This window comes from Callospermophilus lateralis, chromosome 1, assembly GCF_048772815.1.
Source record: "Callospermophilus lateralis isolate mCalLat2 chromosome 1, mCalLat2.hap1, whole genome shotgun sequence".
NCBI classification, from domain to species: domain Eukaryota; kingdom Metazoa; phylum Chordata; class Mammalia; order Rodentia; family Sciuridae; genus Callospermophilus; species Callospermophilus lateralis.
The window spans coordinates 2,067,469-2,092,992 of NC_135305.1; the positions used below are offsets into that span (position 1 = coordinate 2,067,469).

General features: G+C 37.6%; 1 protein-coding gene across 9 annotated transcripts in view; it reads left to right on the forward strand.

Annotated features, from left to right (window-relative positions):
- Positions 1-25,524, forward strand: part of Lmbr1 (limb development membrane protein 1) — a 154,700-nt gene that overhangs the window by 12,191 nt on the left and 116,985 nt on the right. For 7 of the 9 annotated variants that reach the window (XR_013092942.2, XR_013092943.2, XR_013092944.2 and 4 more), the window contains exons 2-3: positions 19,840-19,912; positions 21,745-21,784. Coding sequence is in view for 3 of the 9 variants with exons in the window: in XM_076873062.2 (XP_076729177.2) it covers positions 19,840-19,912; positions 21,745-21,784 (113 nt within the window). In the remaining 6 variants the exon portion in view is untranslated. Of the gene's footprint in view, positions 1-19,839; positions 19,913-21,744; positions 21,785-23,085; positions 23,105-25,524 lie in introns of those variants that run through there. The other 2 variants (XM_076873103.2, XM_076873129.2) reach the window with 2 other exon arrangements.

Genomic DNA, 25,524 nt, shown 5'->3' on the forward strand with positions numbered 1-25,524 from the left:
AACTCGATAGGAAACCACAAAACTGTCTTCCAAAGTGGTGGTACCATTTTACATCCCCACTAACAAATGAGAGTTCTCTTTTTGCACGTCCTCTTCAGCATTTGGGGTCTCAGTGTTCTGGATTTTAGACATTCTAGTAGGTGTGTGGTGGTAACATATGATGTTGAATATCTTTTTGTATGCTTTTTTGCGTCTCTGTATATTCATTGGTTAGCTCTTTGGTTCATTTTCCAATAGAGTCGTTTGTTTTCTTATTGAGTTTTAGGAAATCTTCATATATTTTTGGTAGTATCCTTTATCAGGTATTACTTTGCAAATATTTTCTATCATTGTATGGCTTGTCTTTTCATTCTCGTGACAGTGTGTTCACACAGCAGAAATTTTGTATTTTAATGAAGTAAAACTTAGAATTTCTTTCTTTCATAGTATGAACCTTTGGTGTTGTATCTAAAAAGTCCTCCCCAAACCTGTGTCATCTAGATTCTTTCCTATGTTATCTTCTAGGAGTTTTATAGTTTTGTGTTTTATATTCATTCATTTATTTTTGTTTATAAAAATACATTTTTATTTGGTCCTGGGGATTGAGCCCAGGAGTTCTTTACCACTGAGCTACATCCCCAGCCGTTTTTATTTTTATTTTGAGACAGGATCTCATTGTCCATGCTAATCTTGATCTTGGAATCTGCCTGCCTCAGCCTCCCTAGTCGCTGGGATTACAGAATTTGCCAGGTGCCTGACTAAAAATATGTTCTTACTTTTAATTGGCACAAAGTAATTATACCTAATTATGGGGTACAGTGGGACAATTCAGCATACATATATAATATGTAATGATCAGGGAATTGATATAATTATTAGGCATTTATCATTTTATTGAGAACATTCAGAATCCTCTCCATAGCTATTTTGAAAGGCTTAATTTCCATCCCTGTGCCATCCCAAGTTGTTCCTCCTGTTCAGCTGCACCCTTATACCTGTTAACCATCCTCTCCATGTTCCTCCACACCCTTCCTGGACTCTGTGAACCACCATTATATTCTGTATGTCTTTGACATCAGTTTTTAAGCTAGTGCATATAAATGAGAACATGTAGTACTCATTTTCCAGTGTCTAACTTACTTAGATTAATATCTTCTAGTTCCATCCATGTTGCTGCAGATGGCAACATTTTATTCTTTTTATGGCTGAATGGGTAGTATTTCATTGTGTGTGAACCATATAAACATCTGTATATACCATATTTTCTTTACCTATTCAGCCACCAACCTGGACACCTAAGTTGATTCTGTATCTGGGCTATTAGGCGTGGTGCTGCAGCAACTTATGAGTGCAGATGTCTCTAAAATATGATAGGATTTCAGTTTCTTTGTGTATAGCAAATATTTGGATATATTGCTGGATCATGTGGTAGTTATTTTTCTAGTTTTTTGAGGGAACTTCATACTGTTTTCCATAGTGGCTGTACTAACCTACATTCCTAGTGGAATTCAAGAGTCCCTCTTTCTCTGCATCCTTGCAAGCATTGTTATTTTATATTTTTTTGATAATAGCCATTCTAACATCTCATTGGGTTTTAGTTCACATTTCTGTGATAATTAGTGAGTATTTAAAAAAACACATTTGTTGGCCATTTTTATATAATCTTTTGAGTAGTGACTTCAGGTCATTTGCCCATTTTGAAATCAGATTTATTTATTTATTTTTGCTGTTGAGTTGTTTGAATTCTTTATATATACTGAATAGTAATGCCTTATTGGATGAATAATTTGCAGATGTTTTCTTCTATTATGTAGGTAGTCTACTCACTTTGTTGATTGTTTCCTTTGCCGTGTGGATCTTTTTAGTTTGATGTAATCCCATGTGTCAATTTTTGCTTTAGTTACCTGTGCTTTTGGGGTCATATCCAAAATCAGACCAAAGTCCTGAAACATTTTCTCCTAGTGGTTTCATAGTTTCTGATCTTACAGTTAAGTCTTTGATCTATTTTGAATTTATTAATTTTTTTAAAAAAATTATTTATTTACTTTTGGTACCTGGGATTGAACCCAGGGGCACTCAACCACTGAGTCATATCCCCAGCCCTTTAAAAAAATATGTATGTATGTATATGTATATATGTATGTTATAGATGGACACAATACCTTTATTTTACTTATTTTACTTTTATGTGGTGCTGAGGATGGAACCCAGTGCCTCACATGTGGTTGACGGGTGCCTTGAGCTACAACCCCAGCCTCCCAAGCCCATTTTATATTTTATTTTGAGATAGGGTCTTGCTGAGTTACTTAGGGACTTGCTAAATTGCTGAGGTTGGCTTTGAACTTGCAGTCCTCCTACCTCAGCCTCCCGAACTGCTGGGATTACAGGTATGTGCCATCTCGCCCTGCTTGAATTTATTTTTTTATATGATGAGAGTAGGGGCTGGTTATTTATTCTGTCCATGGATATCCAATTTTCCAAGCACCATTTATTGAAGAGATTCTCCTTTCTCCAATGTATGTTCATGCTGTCTTTGTTGAAAATCAGTTGACTGTAGATATATGGATTTATTTTTGGATTCTCTACTCTGTTTCATTAGTTTATATGTTTGTTTTTATGTCAGTACCATGCTGTTTTGAATACTGTGGCTTTTTAGTATGTGTTAAATCAGGTATTGCGTTATCTCCAGCTTTGTTCTTTTTTGCTCAGATCAGGAATGCTTTAGCTATTCAGGGTCTTTTGTGGTTCCATGTGAATTTTGTGATTTTAAAAAAAATTCTGTTAAGAGTATCATTGGTATTTTGATAGGAATTGCATTGACTCTGTAGATTACTGTGGGTAATATGGACAGTGATTGATATGAATTCTTCTAGTTCATAAACATAGTTCTTTCCACTTTTCCTGTATGTATCTTCTTCATTTTTTTCCATTAGTGCTTTCTAACTCTCACTGAAGAGGTCATTCATGTAATGACTTTATCAGTTCTGACATTTCATTTTTGATCTTTCTATATTTAAAAATATCATGTTGTCTTGCAACCAGGGATAATATGACCTCCTCTTTTCCTCCTCTGCTTGACTTCTTTCTCTTGCTTTATTGCTTTGGCTAAGACTACCAATACTATGTTGAGTAAGAGTTTTGAAAGTGGACATCTTTGTCTTGTTCCTGATATTAGAGGAAATGATTTCTGCTTTCCCCCATTCAGTATTGTGTTGGGTTTGGATTTGTCTTAAAACGCTTATATTGTGTTGATATAAATTCCCCCTATACCCAGTTTTCTGAAGGAATTTTTATCATGAAGGAATATTGAATTTTATATTTTTTTGGGGGTATCTGTTGAGATAACCACATGGATTGTTTTTGACTTCCCAGTCTGTTCATGTAATGTATTGTGTTTGTTGATATGTATATGCTGAGCCATCTTGTATCCACTCCATCTTGGTATATAATATTTTTGATATTGTTGGATTCAATTTGATAGTTGTTTATTAAGTTTTTCATCTATATTCATCAGGGTGTGTCCTTGTCTAATTTTTGTATCAGGGTAATGTTGACCTTATAGAATGAGGTTGGGAGGGTTCCATCTCTTTCAGTTATTTGGAAGAGTTTTAAAATAACTTTTTTCCCCCTATGGTTTGAGTAAGTCATTCAGTGAAGCCATCTAGTCCTGGGCTTTTCTTTTTCTTTGTTGGAAGGCTTTTTTTTTTTTTTTTTTACCAGTTCAGTTTTTTACTTGTATTGATCTTTTTAGCCTTTCTATGTCCTCAACATTGAGTTTTGGTAATTTTTGCCAGAAATATACCTATTTCTTGTAGGTTTTTAAATTTGTTGGCATATCATTGTTCATAATAGTCCCTAATGATCCTATGTATTTCTGCAGAATCAATTGTAAAGTTTTATGTTTATCTGTGTCTTTGAGTTATTTCTCTTTTTTCTTGCTTATTGTAGCTAAACATTATTGATTTTATTTATCTTTAAAAATAAAGTTGTTCATTTCTTTGATCTTTGTGTGTTTTCCTTCGTTTCATTTAATTTTGCTCTGCTCTTTGTTTTTCCTATGCTAATTTTGGGCTTGGTTTATTTTCTAATTTCTTGAGTTGCATTGTTAGTTTGTTCTTGAAATCCTTCTCCTCCTCCTCCTCCTCATCATCATCATCATTTTTTTGTTTGGTGTTGCCCTGGGGATTGAACCCAAAGTTACTCTACTGCTCAGCCTTATTCCCTATCCATTTTTATTTTATTTTGAGATAGGGTCTCTTTCTGTTGCTGAGGCTGGTCTTGAACTTGTCCTCCTGCCTCAGCCTCCTGAGTAGCTGGAATTACAATTATGCATTGTCATGCCTGGCAATTTCTATTTTCTTAATGTAGGCCTGTATTGATATAAATTTTACTTTTTGGTGAAGTTTGGTATTGCCTTTGCTGTATTCCATACATTTGAGTGTGTTGTGTTTTCTTTTTCATTTGTTTTAAGAAAAACTTTAATCTCTTATCTTGATTTCTTCTTAGACCTATTGGTTGTTTGAGAATATGTTTAATTTGTATGTATTAGAACAATTTCTAGAATATCTCTTGTTTTCAGTTTCTGGTTTTCAAGCATTGGATGCATTTATATTTACAACTGTTACTTTCACTTTGTTTCTTGAGATAGTTTTTGGCTTAAATCTATTTTGTATGATATAACTACTCTTACTTGCTTTTGGTTTATGTTTGTATAGTAATTTCCCTTTTCTTCACTTTCAGTTTATATGTGTTGTTACTGGTAAAGTGAACTTCTTGTAGACAGCATATTGTTGGGTCTTCTTTCTTTACATTTTTCTTTCTTTTCTTTTCATCCATTCAGCCAGTCTGTATCTTTTCATTGGGGAGTTTAATCCATTTACATCCATTAATCATCTGTGTTCTCTTGATTTGCTTTTCTTTATTACTGATAAATAAATGCACATGTCATTCCATTGTTTCTAATTAATCAGTTTTCTCTATTAAGACTTTCTTGGGCTGGGGATGTGGCTCAAGCAGTAGCTCGCTCGCCTGGCATGCGTGCGGCCCGGGTTCCATCCTCAGCACCACATACAAAACAAAGATGTTGTGTCCGCCGATAACTAAAAAATAAATATTAAAACACACTCTCTCTCTCTCTCTCTCTCTCTCTCTATCTATCTATCTATCTCTATCTCTATCTCTATCTCTATCTCCCTCTCTCCCTCTCTCTTAAAAAAAAAAAAAAAAAGACTTTCTTATGGAGACCAGTTGGATAGGCTGTGCTGGGTTTGGTTCTGGGTGGATGCTTCAGTGAATTGTCCTGTAGCTTCTTGAGCTGTAGTCAACATTGGCGATTAGAGGATCCCACCAGCTGGCTTTCTTTCTATTTTTCTTCTTATTGTGGTGCTGAGACTTGAACCCAGGGCCTTTATATGCTAGGCAAGTGTTCTATCACTGAGCTACAATCCTAGCTCAGGTAAGTGGTGTTCTCATACGGGCAGGTTTGCTAGTGGCTCAGGGCCTGGTGCACCTGGCTTTGGCTGTGGGACTTGCCATGAGTTTCTGTGGGTTGTGTCAGGAAGGGCTGCTTTGGCAGGCCCACATAGGTGAGGTGTGGTGCTGTCAGTTTCTGAGGACTATACGGTGGTGGTGGGGCACCATATTGGGCTTAGGTGAGTCTGGCACAGTTTGCTTGGTAGTGGGGTAGGGTACCTGTCAGTGTTTTAGGGCTGTTTTACATTCAGATGTGTGATCCACTTTGAGTTAACTTTTGTGAAGTATATAAGTCTATATTCATATTTTTCACATGGATTTCTATTCTGGCCTTGTTTGTTGAAAAAAACAGTACTTTATTGTATTGCCTTTCCTCTTTTGTCAAAGAATTATTTATGTGAGTATACATCTGAGATCTCAGCTCTGTTCTATTGACCCATATTTGTCTATTCTTTACCAATACCATACTGCTTTGATTCCTATAGCTTTATAGACTGTCTTGAAACTTTATGATGCCAGTTCTCTGACTTCGTTCTTTTTCTTTAATATTGTGCTGACTATTCTGGATTTTTTTGCCTTATGTAAGTTTTAGGATGAATTAGTTAGTATCTGCAAAGTAATATGCTGAGATTTTTGGTTGGGATTACATTGAATCTGGAGATCAAGTTGGGAAGAACTGAAAATTTGAGAATATTGAGTCTATCTGGGAACAGAGGATATCTCTCCATTAATTAAATTATTTTTTGATTTCTTCAGTTTTCTAGTATTTCTTGTGTAGTTTTTGTACATATTGTTCGATTTATACTTGAGTATTATGTATTTTTTTGAAGTTTTAATGTAAATGGTATTGTGTTTTTACTTTCAAAACCACTTGTTCATTGTTGGTATGTAGAAAAGCAATTGACTTTAGTATATTAACCTTGTGACCTGCAGCTTTGTTATAATTGCTTACTTAGTTCTAGTTATTTTTGTTGATTTGTTCAGATTTTTTCTTTCATCTATGAACAGACAGGTTATCTCTTCCTTCAAATGCTATATATCTCTCATTTTTTTTCTGGTCTTATTGCATTAACTAGTATTCTCCATATGTTATGGTTTGGATATGAGGTGCCCCTCAAAAACTCCTGTGTTAATGCAGGAATATTCAGAGGTGAAATGAATAGATATGAGAGCTGCAATCTGATCGGTTCATCCTAGTTTGATTGGACTGATTGTAAGCAAGTGGGATGTGGCTGGAGGAGGTGGATCGCTGGGGTGTGTACCCTGGAAATGTTCATCTTCCTTGTGGCGCCTTCCTGTTCTGCTCTCTGCTTCCTGGCTGCCATGAATGGGGCATTGCTTCTTTACCATACACTTCTGCTGTGAGGTTTTGCCTCACCTTGGGCACAGAGCAGTGGCCTGGGCTGGCCATGAACCACACCTCTGGAACTGTGAACCAGAATAAGTTTCCCTTTTCTAATTTATTCTTCTCAGGTATTTTAGTCACAACAGCACAATTGTGACTAACACAGAAATCAGTATAATGTTGAGAAAGGTTGGTGAGAATGGACACCTTGCCCTGTTCCTGATTTTTTTTTTTTTAAAGAGAGAGTGAGAGAGGAGAGAGAGAGAGAGAGAGAGAGAGAGAGAGAGAGAGAGAGAGAATTTTTTAATATTTATTTTTTAGTTATCGGCGGACACAACATCTTTGTTTGTACGTGGTGCTGAGAATCGAACCCAGGCTGCACGCATGCAAGGCGAGCGCGCTACCACTTGAGCCACATCCCCAGCCCCCTGTTCCTGATCTTAATGGAAAAGCTTTGAGTTTCTCATCATTAAGTATAATGTTATTTATGTATTTAGATATTTATTGAGATTCCCCTCTAGTATTATTATATTTTAAAATTCACATTTATTATTATTTATTTGATTTAGGCTTATTTCTTTAATGATCAATCACAGTCTCTTAGCTAGTATAATATTTTATTTATCTTTTTATGTCCAGTTTTAAAAAGTGTTTTGGTGCTGTGTTTTTTGGTATAGGAAGATTTATGATGGTTCTTTCTTCATTGTGGGTTATACTATTTTTTCCTGAAGTGCTGTACTTTGTCTTGATTTGTACATTTTTTTCTTAAATTCAGCTTTGTCTGAGAGAGAAGGGGGGGGAGAGAGATTTGGAGATATATATATATATATAGAGAGAGAGAGAGAGGGGGGGAAGAAAGAAATAAAAAATCCAACCATTGTATTCCTTGGCTTAATATCTGATAATTTTTAAAACATAAATTAGTTTTATTTATTTATTTATTCTTTGTACAGGTACATGGCAGCAGAGTGTATTTTGACATCATACATATATGGAGCATAACTTATTCTAATTAGGCTCCCATTCTTGTGGTTGTGCATGATGTGGAGTTTACTGGTACTAAATATGATCATAGGAAAGTTATGTCTGACTCATTCTAGTGCCTTTCCTATTCCCATCCCAGTCCCTTTCCTTAATTCCCCTTTGTCTAATCCAATGAACTTTTCTACTCCAAAACTTTTCTACTCCCTTCTTATTGTGTGCTAGCATCTGCATATCAGAGAGAACATTTGGCCTTTGGTTTTTGGGGGATTGCTTATTTCACTTAGCATGATAGTCTCCAAGTCCATCCATTTACCAGCAAATGCCATGATTTCATTCTTCTTTATGGTTGAGTAATATTCCATTGTGCATATATACTACATTTTCTTTATCCATTCATCTGTTAAAGGGCACCTAGGTTGGTTCCATAGCTTACCTATTGTGAATTGAACTGATATAAGCATTGATGAGGCTATGTCACTGTAGTGTGCTGATTTTAAGTCTTTTGGGTATAAACTTAGGAGTGGGATGACTGGGTCAAATGGTGGTTCCATTCCACGTTTTCTCAGGAATCTCCATATTGCTTTCCATGGTGGTTGCACCAATTTGCAGTCCCATCAGCAATGTACCAGTGTACCTTTTCCCCCACATCCTCATCAACATTTATTGTTGCTTGTATTCTTGATGATTGCCATTCTGACTGGAGTGAGATGGAATCTCAGTGTTGTTTTAATTTGCATTTCTCTAATTGCTAGAGATGTTGAACATTTTTTTCCATATATTTGTTGATTATATTTCTTCTGGGAAATGTCTGTTCAGTTCCTTTGCCCATTTATTGATTGGGTTATTTGTTATTTTGGTGTTAAGTTTTTTGAGTTCTTTATATGTCCTGGAGATTAATGCTCTGAGGTGCATGTAGTAAAGATTTTCTCCCATTCTGTAGTCTCTCTCTTAAAATTCTTGATTGTTTGCTTTGCTGTGAAGAAGTTTTTTAGTTTGATTCCATCCCATTTATTGATTCTGGATTTTACTTCTTGCATTTGAGGAGTCTTGTTGAGGAAGTTGGTTCCTAAGCTAACATGATGGAGATTTGGGCCTACATTTTCTTCTAGTAGGTGCAGGGTCTCTAGTGTAATACCTTGGTCCTTGAGCCACTTTGAGTTGAGTTTTGTGTAGGGTGAGAGATGGGAGCCTCATTTCATTTTACTACATATACATTTTTCCAGCACCATTTGTTGAAGAGGCTATCTTTTATTCAATGTATGTTTTTGGTGCCTTTGTCTAGTATGAAACTAACTGTATTTATATGGGTTCATCTCTGTGTCTTTTATTCCAGTAGTCTTTATGCCAGTTTTGGTGCCAGTACCATGCTGTTTTTGTTACTGTAGCTCTGTAGTATAAATTAAGGTCTGGTATGTGATGCCTCTTGCTTTGCTTTTCTTCTAAGGATTGCTTTGGCTATCTGGGCCTCTTACTTTTTCCAAATGAATCTTATGACTACCTTTTCTATTTCCATGAAGAATGTCAGTGGAATTCTAATAGGAATTGCATTAAATATGTGTAGTACTTTTGGTAAGTATGGCCATTTTGACAATATTAATTCTGCCTATCCAAGAACATGGGAGATCTTTCCATTTTCTAAGGTCGTCTTCAATTCTTTCTTTAGTATTCTGTAGTTTTCATTGTAGAGGTCTTTCACCTCTTTTGTTAGATTGAATGCCAAGTATTTTTTTTTTATTTTTTGAGGTGATTGTGAATGGAATAATTTTTCTAATTTCTCTTTCAGTTGATTCATCATTGGTGTACAGGAATGCAATTGATCTATGGATGTTAATTGTGTATTCTGCTACTTTGCTGAATTTATCTATGAGTTCTAGAAGTTTTCTGGTGGAGTTTTTTGGGTCTTCTACATACAGAAATCATGTGGTCGGCAAATAGGGATACTCTGAGCTCTTTCCCAATTTGTATCCTTTTAATTTCTTTCTTTTGCCCAATTGCTGGGGCTAGAGATTAAAGAACTGTGTTGAATAGAAGTGATGAAAGAGGGCATCCCTGTCTTGTCCCAGTTTTTAGAGGGAATGCTTTCAGTTTTTCTCCATTTAGAATCACGTTGGCCTCGGGTTTAGCATGGATAGCTTTTACAATGTTGAGGCATGTCCTCAGTTTGGGTAGGTCATATGACTCTAGAAATTTGTTGATATCTTCAAGATTTTCTATTTTATTGAAGTATAAATTTTCAAAATAGTTTTTGATTATCGTCTTGTATTTCAGTAGTGTCTATGGTGATATTCCTTTTTTTATGATGAATTTTAGTAATTTGAGTTTTTCTCTGTTAGCTTGGCTAAGAGTTTATCAGTTTCATTTATTTTTCAAAGATCCAGTATTTTGTTCTGTTGATTTTTTTTTTTGAAAATTTTTAAAAAATTTCATTGATTTTGGCTCTGATTTTAATCATTTCTTGTCTTGGGTTGCTTTTGGTGTTGATTTGTTCTTCTTTTTCTAGGGCTTTGAGATGTAATGTTAGGTTATTTATTTGGTGACTTTCTAGTCTTCTGATGAATGAACTCAATGCAATGAACTTTCTTCTTAGAACCACCTTCATAGTGTCCCAGAAATTTTGATATGTTGTGTTGTTATTCTCATTTACTGCTGAAGTTTTTTTAAAATTTCATCCCTGATTTCTTTCTATCATTAATTTTTTTTTTTTTTGTAGTTCTACATGGACAGCATACCTTTATTTTATTTGTTTATTTTCATGTGGGGCTAAGGATTGAACCCAGTGCCTCACATATGCTAGGCAAGTGCTCTGCCACTGAGCTACAGCCCCAGCACCTCCATTGATCATTTAATATCATATAACTTAGTCTCAAGGTGGTAAAGTGGCTTCTATTTTTTATTTTATCATTGATTTTCTAATTTTGTTCCATTATGATCAGATAGAATACAAGGTATTATCTGTTATTTTGTATTTGCAAAGAGTTGTTTTGTGGCCTAAGATATGGTCATTTTAGATAAGGATCCATTTGCTGCTGAGGTGAATCTCTTGAAGACAACATATTATTGGGTCTTGTTTTTTAATCCAATCTGCCAGTCTGTTTTTTTTTTTTTTTGTATCAAGGATTGAACTCAGGGGCACTCAACCACTGTTTTGTATTTTATTTAGAGACAGGGTCTCACTGAGTTGCTCAGCACCTCACTTTTGCTGAGACTGCTTTGAATGCACAATCCTCCTGTTTCATCCTCCTAAGCTGCTGGGATTACAGGTGTGTCCCACTGCGCCCGGCCAGTCTATTTTTTTTTTTTTGGTACTGGGGATTGAACTCAGAGGCACTCAACCACTGAGCCATATCCCCATCCCTATTTTTATATTTTATTTAGACACAGGGTCTCACTATATTGCTTAGCACTCACTTTTGCTGAGGCTGGCTTTGAACTTGCGATTCTCCTGCCTCAGCCTCCCAAACTGCTGGGATTATAGGTGTGCGCCACTGTATTGATGAGTTTAGGCCATTTACATTCAGTGTTATTATTGAGAAATGATTTTTATTCACTGTCATTTTGATTTGTTTCTAGTTTTAATTTGAATTATTTTCTCTTTTCATTGACTACTCTAGTGTTCCTCCCTTTCCTGATTTTCAATTTTCTTTTTCATTTCTTCTTCATGGGATATTTTATTGAGTATGTTTTATAGTGTAGGCTTTCTAGTTGTGAATTCTTTTAACTTTTATTTATCGTGGAAGGTTTTTATTTCATCATCAATTCTGAAGCTTAATCCTGCAGGGTGTAGTATTCTTGGCTGGCATCCATTTTCTTTCAGAGCTTGGTATATATTATTCCAAGACCTCCTAGCTTTGAGGGTATGTGTTGAGAAATCAACTGAGATCCAGACTGGTTTCCCTCTAAATGTGACATGTCATTTTTTTCCAGCTGCCATTTATTCATCAATCTATTTATTTTTTGGGGGGGGGTACTGGCAATTAAACCCAGGGTCACTTAACCAGTGAGCTACATATGGAGCCCTTTTTTTGTATTTTATTTAGAGACAGGGTGTTGCTGAGTTGCTAAGTGCCTCCTTAAGTTGCTAAGGCTTGCTTTGAACTCCTGCCTCAACCTCCTGAAACGCTGGGATTTCAGGTATGTGCCACCACACCCAGTTTCTTTGGCAGCCTTTAAAATTCTATTCTTATTCTGTATGTTAGGCATTTTCATAATAATTTGCCTTATGTGGGTCTGTTGCAGTTTTGTGTATTTGGGGTTCTATAAGCTTCCTGTATTTGATTTCTCATTTCATTCTTAAGATTTGGGATACTGTTTCATTGAAAAGATTGTGCATTCCTTTGGTTTGTATCTCTGAGCCTTCATTATCCCAATAGGTTGTTTCATGTTACCCCATATTTCTTGGAAGTTCTTTTCTTTTTATTTGTTCTGTTTAGATATACATGACAATAGAGTATATTTTGACATATTGTACATACATGGAGCATTACTTACTTGGAAGTTCTGTTCATGATCTCTTAACAATTTTTCTCCATGGCCAACTTTATTTTCAAGATTATATATTTCATCTTTATTGCCTGAAACTCTGTTTTTCAAGTGGTCTAGTTTGCTGGTGATGCTTGCCATTGAATTTTAAATTTGGTTTATTGACTCCGTCAATAAATCAGAAATCCTCTCAAGGATTTCTGCTTGTTTTCAGAATCTCTCTTTGATCTTTCACTTCATGTATTTTCTCTCTGACTTCACTCCTTACTTCATTCTTTATCTTGCATATCAGTTTGATTATGATCATTCTGAACACCTTCTCTGACATTTCTTCTACTGTGGTGTCAATAGCTTTTGTTGCTCCAGTATCTTGGTTTGACTGAGGCGATTTATTCCTTTGCTTTTTTGTATTGTTTGTGTGTCTATCCATCTAACAGTATGGATCTGAGGCAGTTGAGTTTCTACCCTGTGGACTTACAGTGTCTCTGAAGATTTCTAGTACCTTACTATTTAGCGGGAGACAAACAGTAACAAGAATCAGTGCAAACAACATACAGTATGAAACAAAAATCGTTTCTGCTATGACATCTATGATGTTAATTCTCACAGTGAACAGAAATGATGTGATCAGTTATTGCCCACAGTAACAGCAGTAAGTTTACAAAAGGGTTTACAATTTTGAATGGTGGACAGGAAAAGAAGAGAAGTGATGTAGGATGTGATGATTATGAGGGAGAAGGAGAGAAAATAGAAGTAAAAACTAAAGGAAGAATGAAAGAGTACAATAGATACTGTATTTTAGCAGAAGAAAAGAGAGAGAATCATGGGAAACAGATAAGTGAGAGAAAAAATATATAAGGAAAAAGTAAAAAAAAATAAATAAAAGAATACAAAACAAAACTGAAATATACTAATCAAACATCCTAGTCCTCAAAATGCTGATTTGTAAAAAATAACTGGCTTCAAAATTCTAGAAATGAGAAAAAAACCCAAATATGAATATGTAATTACAATGCTCTATTTTTTAAAAAAGGATATATGTATATTCATACTTATGAATTTTGTTCAATTCATTCCATATTTTCTCTACTTGGTTGTTCCTCCTCATTTCCTTCCCTCCCTCCTCATCTCCTTCTATTCCCCTCTTCTTCCCAGTATCATTATGATATCTGATCCTGCCCCCTCTTCTTTCCCTTTTTTGCTCTAGCTTCCACATATGAGAGAAAAAATTTGACCTTTGGCTTTCTGAGTCTGGCTTATTTCACCTAGCATGATGTTCTCTAGTTCCATCATTTACTGGTGAGTGCCATAATTCTATTCTTTATGGCTGAGTAAAACTCCACTATGCATGTATGTATACCACATTTTCTTGATCATTCATTCATCTGTTGGTGGGCATATAGGCTGATTCCATAATTTGGCTACTGTGAATTGTGCTACTATAAATATCAAAGTAGCTGTATTGCTATAGTATGCTGATTTTAGTTTTTTGGATAAATATCAGAGTGGGACATTTGGGTCATATGGTCTTTCCAGTTCTTGTTTTTGAGGAATCTCCATACTACTTTCCACAATGGTTGTACTAATTTCTAGTCCAACCAATTTGTTTCTATGAGTGTACCTTTTCCCCCACCACCTTGCCAGCACTTATTATTTGTGTTCTTGATAATTGTCATTCAAGCTGAGATGAGATCTTACTTCAGTTTTGATTTGCATTTCCCCAGTTATTAGAGATGTTGAACCTTTTTTTTTGATATATTTGTTGGCGACTGGTGTTTCTTCTTTTTGAGAATGTGTGTTGTGTTCTTTTGCCCATTTGTTGATTAGGTTTTTTTTTTATTAAATTTTTTGAGTTTTTATATATTCTCAATGTTCATCCCCTGTCAGAGGAGCAGCTGACAAAGATTTTCTCCCATTTTGTAGGCTTTCTCTTTATACTCTTAATTATTTTGTTTGCTGTGTAGAAGATTTTAATTTGATGAAATCCCACTTATTGATTCTTGGTTTTATTTCTTGAGCTTTAGGGTCTTATTGAGGAAGTCGGTGCCTGCACCTACATGAAAGTGTTGACCCTATGTTTTCTACTTTCCTTCCTCTCTTCCTCTTCTTCCTCTCTCCTTTTCCTCCTTTTAAATATCTTTAATTCTAGATGGAAATGATACTTTATTTTTTCATTTGGAACTGAGGATCTAACGCAGTGCCTCACATGGGTCAACACAAGTGCTCTACCACTGGGCTACAAGGCTACCCTTGATCCTGTGTTCTTTTACAGCAGTTCCAAGGTTTCTGGTCTAATTCATAAGCCTTTGATCCACTTTGATTTGACTTGTGCAGGGTAAGAGAAAAGGATCTAATTTCATCATTCCACATATGAATATCTAGTTTTCCCAGCACCATTTTTAACAATACAGTTGTGTCAGTTACTTGTGATTGCATCACTCAGCACTCAGATGCCTGTCTGTTCTTGATCATAATCAGAACTAAAGGCGTGCCTCTCCTATCCCCTGGAGGGCTGGCACCCAGTATTCCCTCTGAGCTCCAGTGGCCTGGCTGCTGCTTCCCTGACTGGGAGAGAGAAGCTAAGTGTCTTCAGAGCACCACAGGATGCTCACTCAGTAGCCTGTCTTCTTACATCAGCTGTGCCTCACTTTTAGTGGTAGAAGGCCAGAATGTCGTGTTCTCCACCCCCCCCCCGCCCCCCCCCGCCGTCTTTTTTGTTAGGAATTTTCTTTTGTTGTCACTGGGCTTAGGGAGAATAGGTGCCTCTTCACAGTTTGCTTTCATTCTACTTGTCTCTGTGGGTCTGTCTCTCTGAAAGAACATGCTCTTTTAGAGGAGAGTCTGCTCCCGGTCTACCTTTGCCATTAGACAGATGGCTAGCCAGTTCTGTGAGTTGGTCTGAGTCTTTCATGGTGGTATTTTAATTTTCATAGTGGGTATCTTTTATTTGAAAATGACTAACCCTGTGTTTGATAATCTTGTACTTGATAGTCTTCTACTTCTAAATGAATGGTTTTCAATTAGTTTCCTTCCTTGTATTTTGGCTTCTTGATTTCCTTTTGTTCCTTTCATGTTTTTTTCATTTTTCAATTCTTCATGAACTCCCTGGAATTTTTGAAACTGTCACCCACCTTCAAACACTACTTAAAATATCCTGAAACATCCTTGGGTCAAAACCTACTCTTCCAAATTCCTTGGTTAATTCCTTGTGCTTTCATTGCAGCTGCCTCTTTGCTATGAGCTTAGTCAGTTGATTGACGTTTTTGCTTTTCTTGTCCATCAGCTTGTCCTTGGTTTCGCTTTTCTCCCAATCTTCTTAGGTTTCATAGGCCCTCATTCACTTTCTCTTGCTCTTGCCCTGAGCCAATGCTTATCAAACCTGGTCAAGGGATATCTGAGGGTGGAAGTCAAAACACTGGGAGCAGATGGTGTTACCTAGCAAGAGCTGTGGAATGAGAGTAGAGGGGTGCTCAGCCCAGAAATTACAGAGAAGAGTTATGTGTCCAGGCAGCAGAAAAAGGAAGCTGGTGAAGGAAGCTGGGAGAAAAATCAGAGAAGAAGAAATGTTGCTGCATAGAGGTCAAATAAATTATGAGGAGTGATTTAACTATTAGGTCATTTCTTATCACTGCCAGGGCCCATTGAGTTGGCTGATAGGTACAAAGTCAAATTAGGGTCCAAGGAGTGAATGAGTGATGAAAATCTGTAAGTGCAGGATATTTGTTGAGCTTGGATGTAAAGAGACATTAAGATATCTGCTAGAATCATCAAGGTTCTCAGGTCTCCCAAGGACTCTGCCCGTTCCTGCCTCAGCATCTAAGAATTAGGCTATCAGTTTTACAACATCACGAGGCTGTGAGCTTTGCTGAGAGTTTTAGCTTGGGCTTGCCAGGAACTTCAAAGGCCAGTGAATCTCCCCTTGCTGCTTGTTTCTATGTATTTCTCTATAACTCCCATTTATTCTTTCACATGATTTATATACCTCCGCGTCCTTCATTCTCCATATACAACTCTGATTTGATAAACTTTATTTCATGGTACTGAGAAAATAGAAGCCAGCCAAAGACCTGATGTTTCTGCTTCCACCACCAATCTACCCATCTGTAACCAAACTCAGATATTCCGTTTCCTTCTCTTTCTCCTCCTCCTTTTTGCTATGGATAACTTTTTTATATCACTCCCTCAACTTTGTACATTACTTTAGCAGTTACTTTTTTGTCTTGTGTTGATGTTGTTTTTCTCTACTGGCATATTCATTCCACCTTCTATATTCATTCCACCTTCTATATCTTTTGTAAAAAGCCTCTTGACTGCACATTCCCCTTCACATCTGTTTCTTCCTTCCTAATGACTCTCTGAAAGAACTGTCTACTTGCCTTGCCATTTCTAACTCCTCTGAACCCACTCCAGTCCAGGGTTGGCCTCCATTACTATAGAAAAACAACTCTTGTCAAGGTCGCCAGTAGCCTCCATGGTGCTAAACCCAGTTGTCAATCCTCAGTCCTCATCTTACTTGGTGGGTCAGCAACATTTGACACTGTTGTTGATAATTCCCTTTTCCTTCATGTGGCTCTTTCAGTGCCTAGTCCTGTTGACCCCTCTACCCCCCATGCTTTTCTGTCAGCTTTTGCAGATTCCTCCTAAATGTTTGAGAGCTCCAGGGGCTCTGTTTTCAGACTTCTTTTCCTAGGTTGGAAATCTTATCTAGTCTCAGGACTTGAAATACCATCTGCTGATTTTTTTTTTTTTTTTTTAAAGTTTCTAGCCTGGTTCCTTCCCCTGCACAGTACAGATTATTATATTTTTATATCCAACTGCTCATTCAGCCTTTCTACTTGAGTGAATATATGTATTTCAGATTTAGCAGTGCTTGTTTCACCCCAGAACTCCTCTTATGATCTTTCCTGACTCAGTTTTTCCAGTTTCTCAGGCTGAGAACCTTGTGTTCATTCCTGCAAGTCCTTCCAGGTCTGCTTTCAGAACATACCTAGGACTTGATCGCTTCTTAACGCCTCCACTGTATAGGTCTAAGTGACTTTGCTTCTGGATTTCTGTGGCAAATTCTTGTGTGGTCTCTTGCTTCTGTCCTCGCCCTCTTCTCGCTTATTTTCTATGTAACAACTAGAGCATCTACATCTACGTTATGTACATCTCATCACATCAACTCTCTGCTGAGAATCTTACTGTAGATTCCCATGTCATTCAGGTTCAGGACCAACACAGTAGTTACCATGTCTAGGAAGCAGAAATTCCTACAAAGGTCTGTGCGAACTGGGCCTCCATTACTCTCTGACCTCATCTCTTAGTTCTCTCCCCTCATTGTTCGAACACACAGGAGCCACTGGTGCCGGAGACCCTTGGCATTGCTGTTTTCTCTGCCTCACTCACTTCCCCCTGGGTGTCTGCATGACTTACCGTGTCTTCTCTCACAACTCTCTCCTCACATGTCACCTTCTTGGTGAGGCATTCTCCCACTGCTGCTGGCACTGTCTGTTCCCCCAAGTCTATACGGGATTGTCATCCGACACACTGCAATTTAACTCTTTATCATTTACTTTGTTATTTCTCCCACTGGATTGTGAGCTTCATGAGGGCATCAGCTTTGTTCACTGTTGTGTCCCCAGTTCTTAAATGAATACTCGACATATAGTGAACACACAATAAATTTCTGTTGATTGAAGGAATTTTAGTTAGCCTCTCAGAAATATCAATTCTTTTTATATCAACTGTCAAATATCAACTCATCGCACTGACTTTAACCATATAATTTACTTTTTCTCTGCTCAGTTACTCTTCTTTCCATTCTTCTTTAAACCTTACTCTGACTTCTGTTACATTGTAGACCATTTCCCCCTTATCCTCAGTTCCTTTCTAGAAGACCCCTCTGTTTACATTTCTTTACCAACAACTGGTTTTCCTTATGACACATGTCCTGTATTCTGAGGATTACTAGGAGGAGGTGGTGTCTCTGTTAATGTTCTCCTAAGTAGCTGGTGTTCCAAATAGGTCCTCCGGCTGTGCAGGTGCTTGTGAACGCTCTCATTTGTTCAAGGTCCATGTTGTATTCTGTCAGTTTTCCATATGTATTTGGAGAACTCTGACCCATGATTTATAGTTTTCATTTTTGGGGTATAATTTTCTAGATGGTGTCATTGATCATAGTGAAACCAGAGTTTTGAGATGAAACCCAATTTTCTTCTTCCACTAGCAGGTGAGATGGAGTTTTTTTTGGATGAGGTCTGCCTCAGGTGCAGGTCTCTGCAGCCAGGAAGTATTGCAGCTCTCAGTGGTGGGCCATGCCTTCCAGTGTTACAGCAGTAGGCCCCAGGCACTCACCATCAGTTCCTAATTCTTCCTGGCTTCTTATTTGAATTTGAAGAATGAAGACTATGATGAGTGAGTGTGACCCTAGGATTTGTTGAAGAAGAGGAATTGAACTCTTGCAGTGGGAGAGGGGACCCAACAGTAGGTTTTTCAGTCTAGGGGATTATATAACAGTTGGTTCACTGCTATTGGTCCAAATTTATGTTAATTAGGGTTTGGAAATGTACTTATGCTATTGGTCGAAATTTATGCTAATTAGGGCTCAGAAACATAGTAACGCTATTGGCCAATACTTTTTTGTGAGTGTGGTGCTGGGGATTGAACCCAGGGCCTCTTATATGCAAGGCAAGCACTCTACTAACTGAGCTATCTCCCTAGCCCCCAATATTGGTGAATTCTTGAGTCCCAACTTTCATTCAAGTCTGTCCCACTTTCATTTTTTTGTGCCAGGTCAGGAAACTGGAGGTTGAGGTTGTGGAATGGGGCTTCAGAGCTTATCCACTCTGTGTGTATGGATGAGTTTGCTGGTGGGGGGTGCGTGGGCGGATGGGCCGTTGCACCTTGGCTCCCCTTTGCACTATGAGCTGTGCCTGGAGCCTCTACCTAGCCTGTCTGGCAGGCTCCAAGCAGCCTGGTGGCTTGCTTTGCTGGATTGAACAGTTACGCCCTGCTCCCCACATTGATTTGTGATGCCTCATTTATGTTAAGTTTTTACATAATAGAATCTATTTCATTCATCTGTGAATTCTTGTTGCCAGCACACACTTTGTCACTGAAGCTTTCCTGTGTTTTGATATGTAGTAGGTAGTGGATTCTCATCAACTTTGCTTCTTAGACTTGTTGGTGATAGTCTGGTTCTTGACACCTCCGTAAGATTTTGAAAAACATTTGATCAAGTTATGAAAAGAAAACTCTCCATTGGGATTTTTACCCCCTGGAATAGTATTAAATGGATTAATTGATGAAGTCATATAAAATCAGTATTTTATCAAAGCTTTATATTAGCAAAATGTCTAAAATTTTTACTTTTTTTTTAAAACTTGATTTTATTCTTTCTTTTATATGGTGCTGAGGATCGAACCCAGGGCCTCTCACGTGTTAGGCAAGCACTCTACTATGAGCCACAATCCCAGCCCCAAAATTTTACTTTTGTATAATGTAAATCCTTTTCCCTATAAATGCTAAAAGATGTATCTTGTATTAGTTAAGAAAAAGGCAAAAAATGTAAATGATGTGTTAAATTTGTTTTGTTTCAGATATGTTTTCTTCTTTTTGCCATTCTGTACATCGTTTCCTACTTCATCATCACAAGGTACAAGAGAAAATCAGGCAAGTACAAACATTTTTGTTAAAGCTTTCATTATTGTGCCTCCTGTTCTCAGTGTGGTACATGGGCTCTCTGGGTACTTGTTAGTGTGGTAATGTATTGAATATGCCCATGGTTGAAGTAAACAGTGCCTGTTGAACTGGAGCACTAAAAATACCTTCCAGGGAATTTGATTACTGTTAGGATCACCTTTGGAGACCAGAGTCCTTGTTTATCACAATTCTTATGCCCAGCTAATAATAGTGCTGGGCTATTTAGTATCTGGGGAAATTCCAGAGTTTATGAGGCAATTTGGTTCCTTGTGACTGGCTCTGACTTTGAATAGTCAATTCAGTCCCACCTATCCTTTTCCAGCTACTAGAATATCTTTTTTTCTCTGAAGTACTCCAGAATTGATAGTCTCCATAATACCATTGGCATTCGGTTATCTACTATCCTTTTAGTACTTTATATTATCCTTACCTAGCTAGTGGGACCATGATATCTTTTCTTTGTTGTTGTGATATTGGGGATTGAACCCAGGGCCTCTTGCATGCTAGGCAAGTGCTCTATTATTGAGCTACAGCCCCAGCACCCCCCGTCCCCTCCAGTGAACTTTGTGCTAATTAAATTCACAGACTTTTAGGTCAGAGTTTCACAAATACCTAAGCAACTGCCTTGCTGCTTTCTGACAAATCTTAGTTGTTTTCTGGGAATCATAATACTTTCAGCCTGGGCTAATAGCAGGATTCCTTGTTTGATAGCAGGATTCCTTGTTTTAAGGATTCTTTGATATTATCAATTTAAAAACCATCAAACTTCTGAGAGACATAAGGAAACAGTTCTTTCTCTTGTGTATTACTTTAGTAGTATTACTTGACTCTGAACATACTGAAGTATTCCTAGATTCTGTAATTGGTCAAAATTTTGAAGATCTGCAAATCCGAGATGGAATCTTAGCTGTTTTAAAAGATATTTTGGCATAATTTCATAGATATGGGCACAGAAGGAGGGGGAGTGAGTGAGTGAACATAAATACGTTGTTTTAGGGGAGATCAGGGGTGATAAGAAGGAAAGTTAAGAGACTGAGAAAGGAAGATTTAAGAGACTTAATTTTTAGGGTACCCTGGATTTAGCAGGTGTTGGGAGTAGAACTGAAGTGGCCATGGGTTTATTAAAGTACCTCCCAAGACTTGATGATTGATTGGTTGTGTATAAACTAACTGTGACTATTGCATTGTGGTCCTTTTGGTTGTAAAACTGTTTTGAGCAGCCTGGAATTAGGGATGGACACTGGAGTAACAGAAAGGCCCAAGTACACCATCAACACTGAGGTTTTAAAAGATATTTTAAAAGGCTGTGGTATCCAAATTAGTTTAGGATGGTCTCATTCTCAATGAGGATCTCATTGCCATTACTAATGACAAACTCAAATTATAGAAAATTTGACGAGTTCTAAGATTATAAGTTTTAATTTTATAGTGAAAACTTTAGTGTACTGTTATCAGCCAGAAAATTTAATTCATTAGCTATTTCACTTAATATTCTTTGACAGTACGTTTCATACTGGCCCTCAGGTTCTACTAACTTTTATTTTCTTGAAGAGAAAATATTTGGGAAATTTAAATTTACATATGCAATCAGGATTTTAAAAAATACCACTGCCTTCTCTAATTGTATGCCATCCTGCCTGAATTAAATTTGGATCTTTGATGAAATAAACACAATGCTCTTTGAAAGTCTTCATTTCTATTTAGTAATTGCTTTTTCAAGTTCATGTTTTTGTTACATTTTTAAGTAAATTAGTGAAACATTTTGTTGAAAAAGGATATTAATACTTTAAACATTTTTGCAGATGAACAAGAAGATGAAGATGCCATAGTCAACAGGATTTCGTATGTATTCTAAAGTTCAGTTATTCTGTTTCTATTTCTGAAGTCAAATTCTGAAAATAATTCTGATTTTTGGTCAAAAATACAGAGAAAAAAATTACCTGAAGTATTATAACAACTTTATCAATATATTTTAAAAATTCTTTTTAGTTGTAGATGGATGCAATACCTTCATTTATTTATTCATTTTTGTGGGGTGCTGAGGATCAAACCCAGTGCCTTATAAGTGCTAGGCAAGCATTCTACCACCGAGTCACAACCCCAGCCCACCTTTCTCAATATTAATCCTACCTTTGAAAAGCACATTTAAGCAAATATATGTAAGCAGTTTTAAAATTTGCTTATTTAAGGAGACGCCAGATTTTATCTTCATAAAGTTTAATGAGAAAATGGACTGAAGTTTGGAGAAACTGCTGGGTTTAAGAAAGAAAACTCCAGCTGTTTGAATTGTCTGTGGGAAAGACTGTGACTGTCTTGAAACAGGGAACAGATATTTTCTGGTTAGTGGAGTGGGCACCTTCTATGACAGGGAGGTGGGCCCTGATTGTTCATCATAACAAAAAGAGCCACTTCAGAACCACACATTGCATTTAGTCATCTTGTCTCTTTAGTCTTCCTCAGACAACAACCCTGGTCAGCATTTCCTCAGGTTTCCTGATCTTGATGCTTTTGAAGAGTACTGGTCACTTATTTGGTTTTGTCTGATGTCTCTTCATGACTACTATCAGATTATGCATCTTTGATAAGGGGAGGGATGAGAGGGCAAGAAAAGGGGAAGAGGGAAAGAGATTACCTGTGCTTCCAATACATTGATACACGTGTACTAACACATGTAGTCACATGCCACAGAACAGTATTCACATAAAAGGAGATGAAGGACTAATAGATCTTGCAGTGTGGATTTCATATAGTGTGAATTTCGCCTCAATGAAAGAGTAGTTTTACTAACAAATGACTTGAATAGGCCAGATTTGATTCATAATTGAAAAATGAATATAAATGGATTTTGCCTTACTAGATTTGGCAATTTAAATTATTTCAAGTGTCCTAGGAAAGTTGGATAAGAAACAAAAATAATTGCAACTTCACTGTAGAGATTCTTTCCTTAGGCTCCAACTTAGGCCCTAAGCTTGATGTTTTAAATTTACAGGGTTAAGAGGTCTTAATTTTATTACTAACATTGTGATATTTGTCAAAATTTTTATCTAAATTAATGCTTCTGTAAAACTACAATTCACTTCACTACATCTGAAAAACAGTCATGAATCACAGACTGAGTAAAAGGCAGATCTTCCTCCATGTGAAATCCTCTAGGTGTGAAGGGTAAGTGAAGTATGGGCCTTTCTCTTCATCATTTAGTCTGCACAGCTTTGGTGGTAAATGTACTTAAATGCACTTGGAAATTAATAATTTATAAACTTAACAGAGCATATCACTTTGACCTTTATCTGTAAAAGTGTGTTTAATGAGGATGCAACTGTGTCCTGTTTTCATGTGAAACTGTCCACTAGCAGGGTTTACTTCCTTCCTCTGCTCCAGTGGGGCAGCTGCACAGCATGACAGTAGGTGGGGCTTTCCCACTTAGTAGTTTCTGTGTCATGGAGGTTTGTGCTGTATCCTGTTCCTAAAGGTGGATGGGTTTGCAGTTTCAACAGAGTTAGGAGGGGGAAGCCTGGAGAGAGTCACTGGAGAGGATGAGTGTTGTCTGGTCAACTCCCTTCCCCTGCATTGGTGATAAGAGTGAAAACGAAAACCAGAGAGTGAGGCTGGTATGCGTTCATAGTTTGCACCCAAAATTAACTTGCATCCAGAAGAGATGGAGAAGCAAAGATTGGCTTTCTCTATTTGTAAAAGAGGGCTTTCATCTCCATTGTAGGATGTGAATTAAATAACATTGGCAAAACAACAACAACAAAAAAGGTTGCTTGCGGTGTAGCATGTGGGATCAATGTCACTCCCCTTTTCCCGTCTCCCTTTTCCCTTGCCTTCCCTCCTCTCCCTGAAAGCAGTTGTGAGCAAGGTAGAGAAGAACAGGAAGCTTAACTAGGACAAAAAAGGAGTTGAGACACAGGTGAGGGTGACACCATTCTGTCCACGTGAGAGGGCTTTCCACGGCTGACTAAGCCTCTTATTGGCTTTTTTGACCCTTTTAGAGGCCACCTTTGGTTTCTCTTCTATTCCTGATATGCCTTTATTCCATGCTCTGTTTCTGTGTACTCAAAATCCTAAATTAACTTCCTCTGCCCTTTGTAACTCAGTGCATTTTTGAGAACTCTTCTCAACTAGGTATTTAATTTGATTTGAATTAATAGTTGATCCAAAAATTAAAAAAAATAGGTGAGACTGCTTTTGCTGGCTGTGAGCCTGGGCAGGACAAGGAGGATGTCTGTGCTGGAGGGAAGTCTGGCGTGTGTGTGTGTGTGTGTGTGTGTGTGTGTGTGTGTGTTGGAGCCTGGCCGGTGAGGTCAGCTGCATAGGTAAAGAGAGCTTCTGAGAAGGGGGTCCCTACAGGCTGAGGATGGTGTCTGTGCTTGTGGGAGTCTGGCTGGGGTGGTGGAATGATTCAAGGGGGAAGGAGGGTGTCTGTATGGCAGACAGTCTAGAATGGGGAGCTCCATAAATAGGAGAGTGCTTATCTGTACAGGTTGGGGATAGTGTGATAGGAGACTGGTTATTTGTGATGGCAAAGCCTGATTCTGTAAAGATAATGGAACCAAGAACAATCAGAGGAAAAGGAAAAAATGGAAACAAATTACCAAGTTGTTGCCTTGGAATTGGAGGTATCAGCGTAAATTCATGTTTTCCAGCGTCTAGAGAGTTTAGAACTAAATATAGAAATAAATATGGGTCTTTGTGTGCACATGTGTGTGCTCAGCACATGCTGTACCGCTTAGCTCTGTCTGCCCTCTGAGGCGCCTGGAAGTGCCTTTCCCAGCATCAGTGAGCATTTCCAGCATGTCCAGAGACAGTGCCTACTGAGCAGAACAGTGCTTTTGGAGAGAGGTTGGGTTTCAGGCTGGGGTCAGGAAAGGCCCAGGCTAATTTTGTACATCTTTTTTTTTTAATATTTATTTTTTAGTTGTAGTTGGACATACTACCTTTAATTAATTAATTAATTAATGTGGTGCTGAGGATCGAACCCAGGGCCTTTCATGTGCTAGGCCACAATCCCAGCCCCTAATTTTATACATCTTATTGCAAAGAATCAAGCAAGTACCCAGAGAGTGATGGGCATATGTTGAAGGAGGCAGAATCCTTCAGGGTTCTCATACCAAGTTAAAGGCAATTCAAGCAACAGAGTCAATCATTGTAATGGATCCTAATCCATTGAGTATAGTAGAATGGTTTTGAGTCCATACAGAAATCAGTAAGTGAATTAAATCGAAAGTTTCGACAAGAAGAACTAACCTTACGCAGAATACTAATTAAAGGAAAGAGTAACTTTATGGTGGAGAACCCTGGTGGACACCACTTTGACCAGTGATCATAGACAACAGTGTTAGTAGAAGGGCAGACAGCAATTCCCAGCTACTCATAGCTATCGAAAGAAGCATGGACACTTCTGTGAACGGAATCCTCATTTCCCCTTCAGCCTGCTGTGCTTTGTAGCCTTCTGCATCTCAGGTACTATCAGCTCCACCCTTTCAGTTCAGGCCCAAAGCCGCAGAGTCACCCTGATGCCTCTCCCTGTCCTCCTCTCCGTATTAGGCATCTATCTGTTCTGTCTTCAGGACCGCACTGCC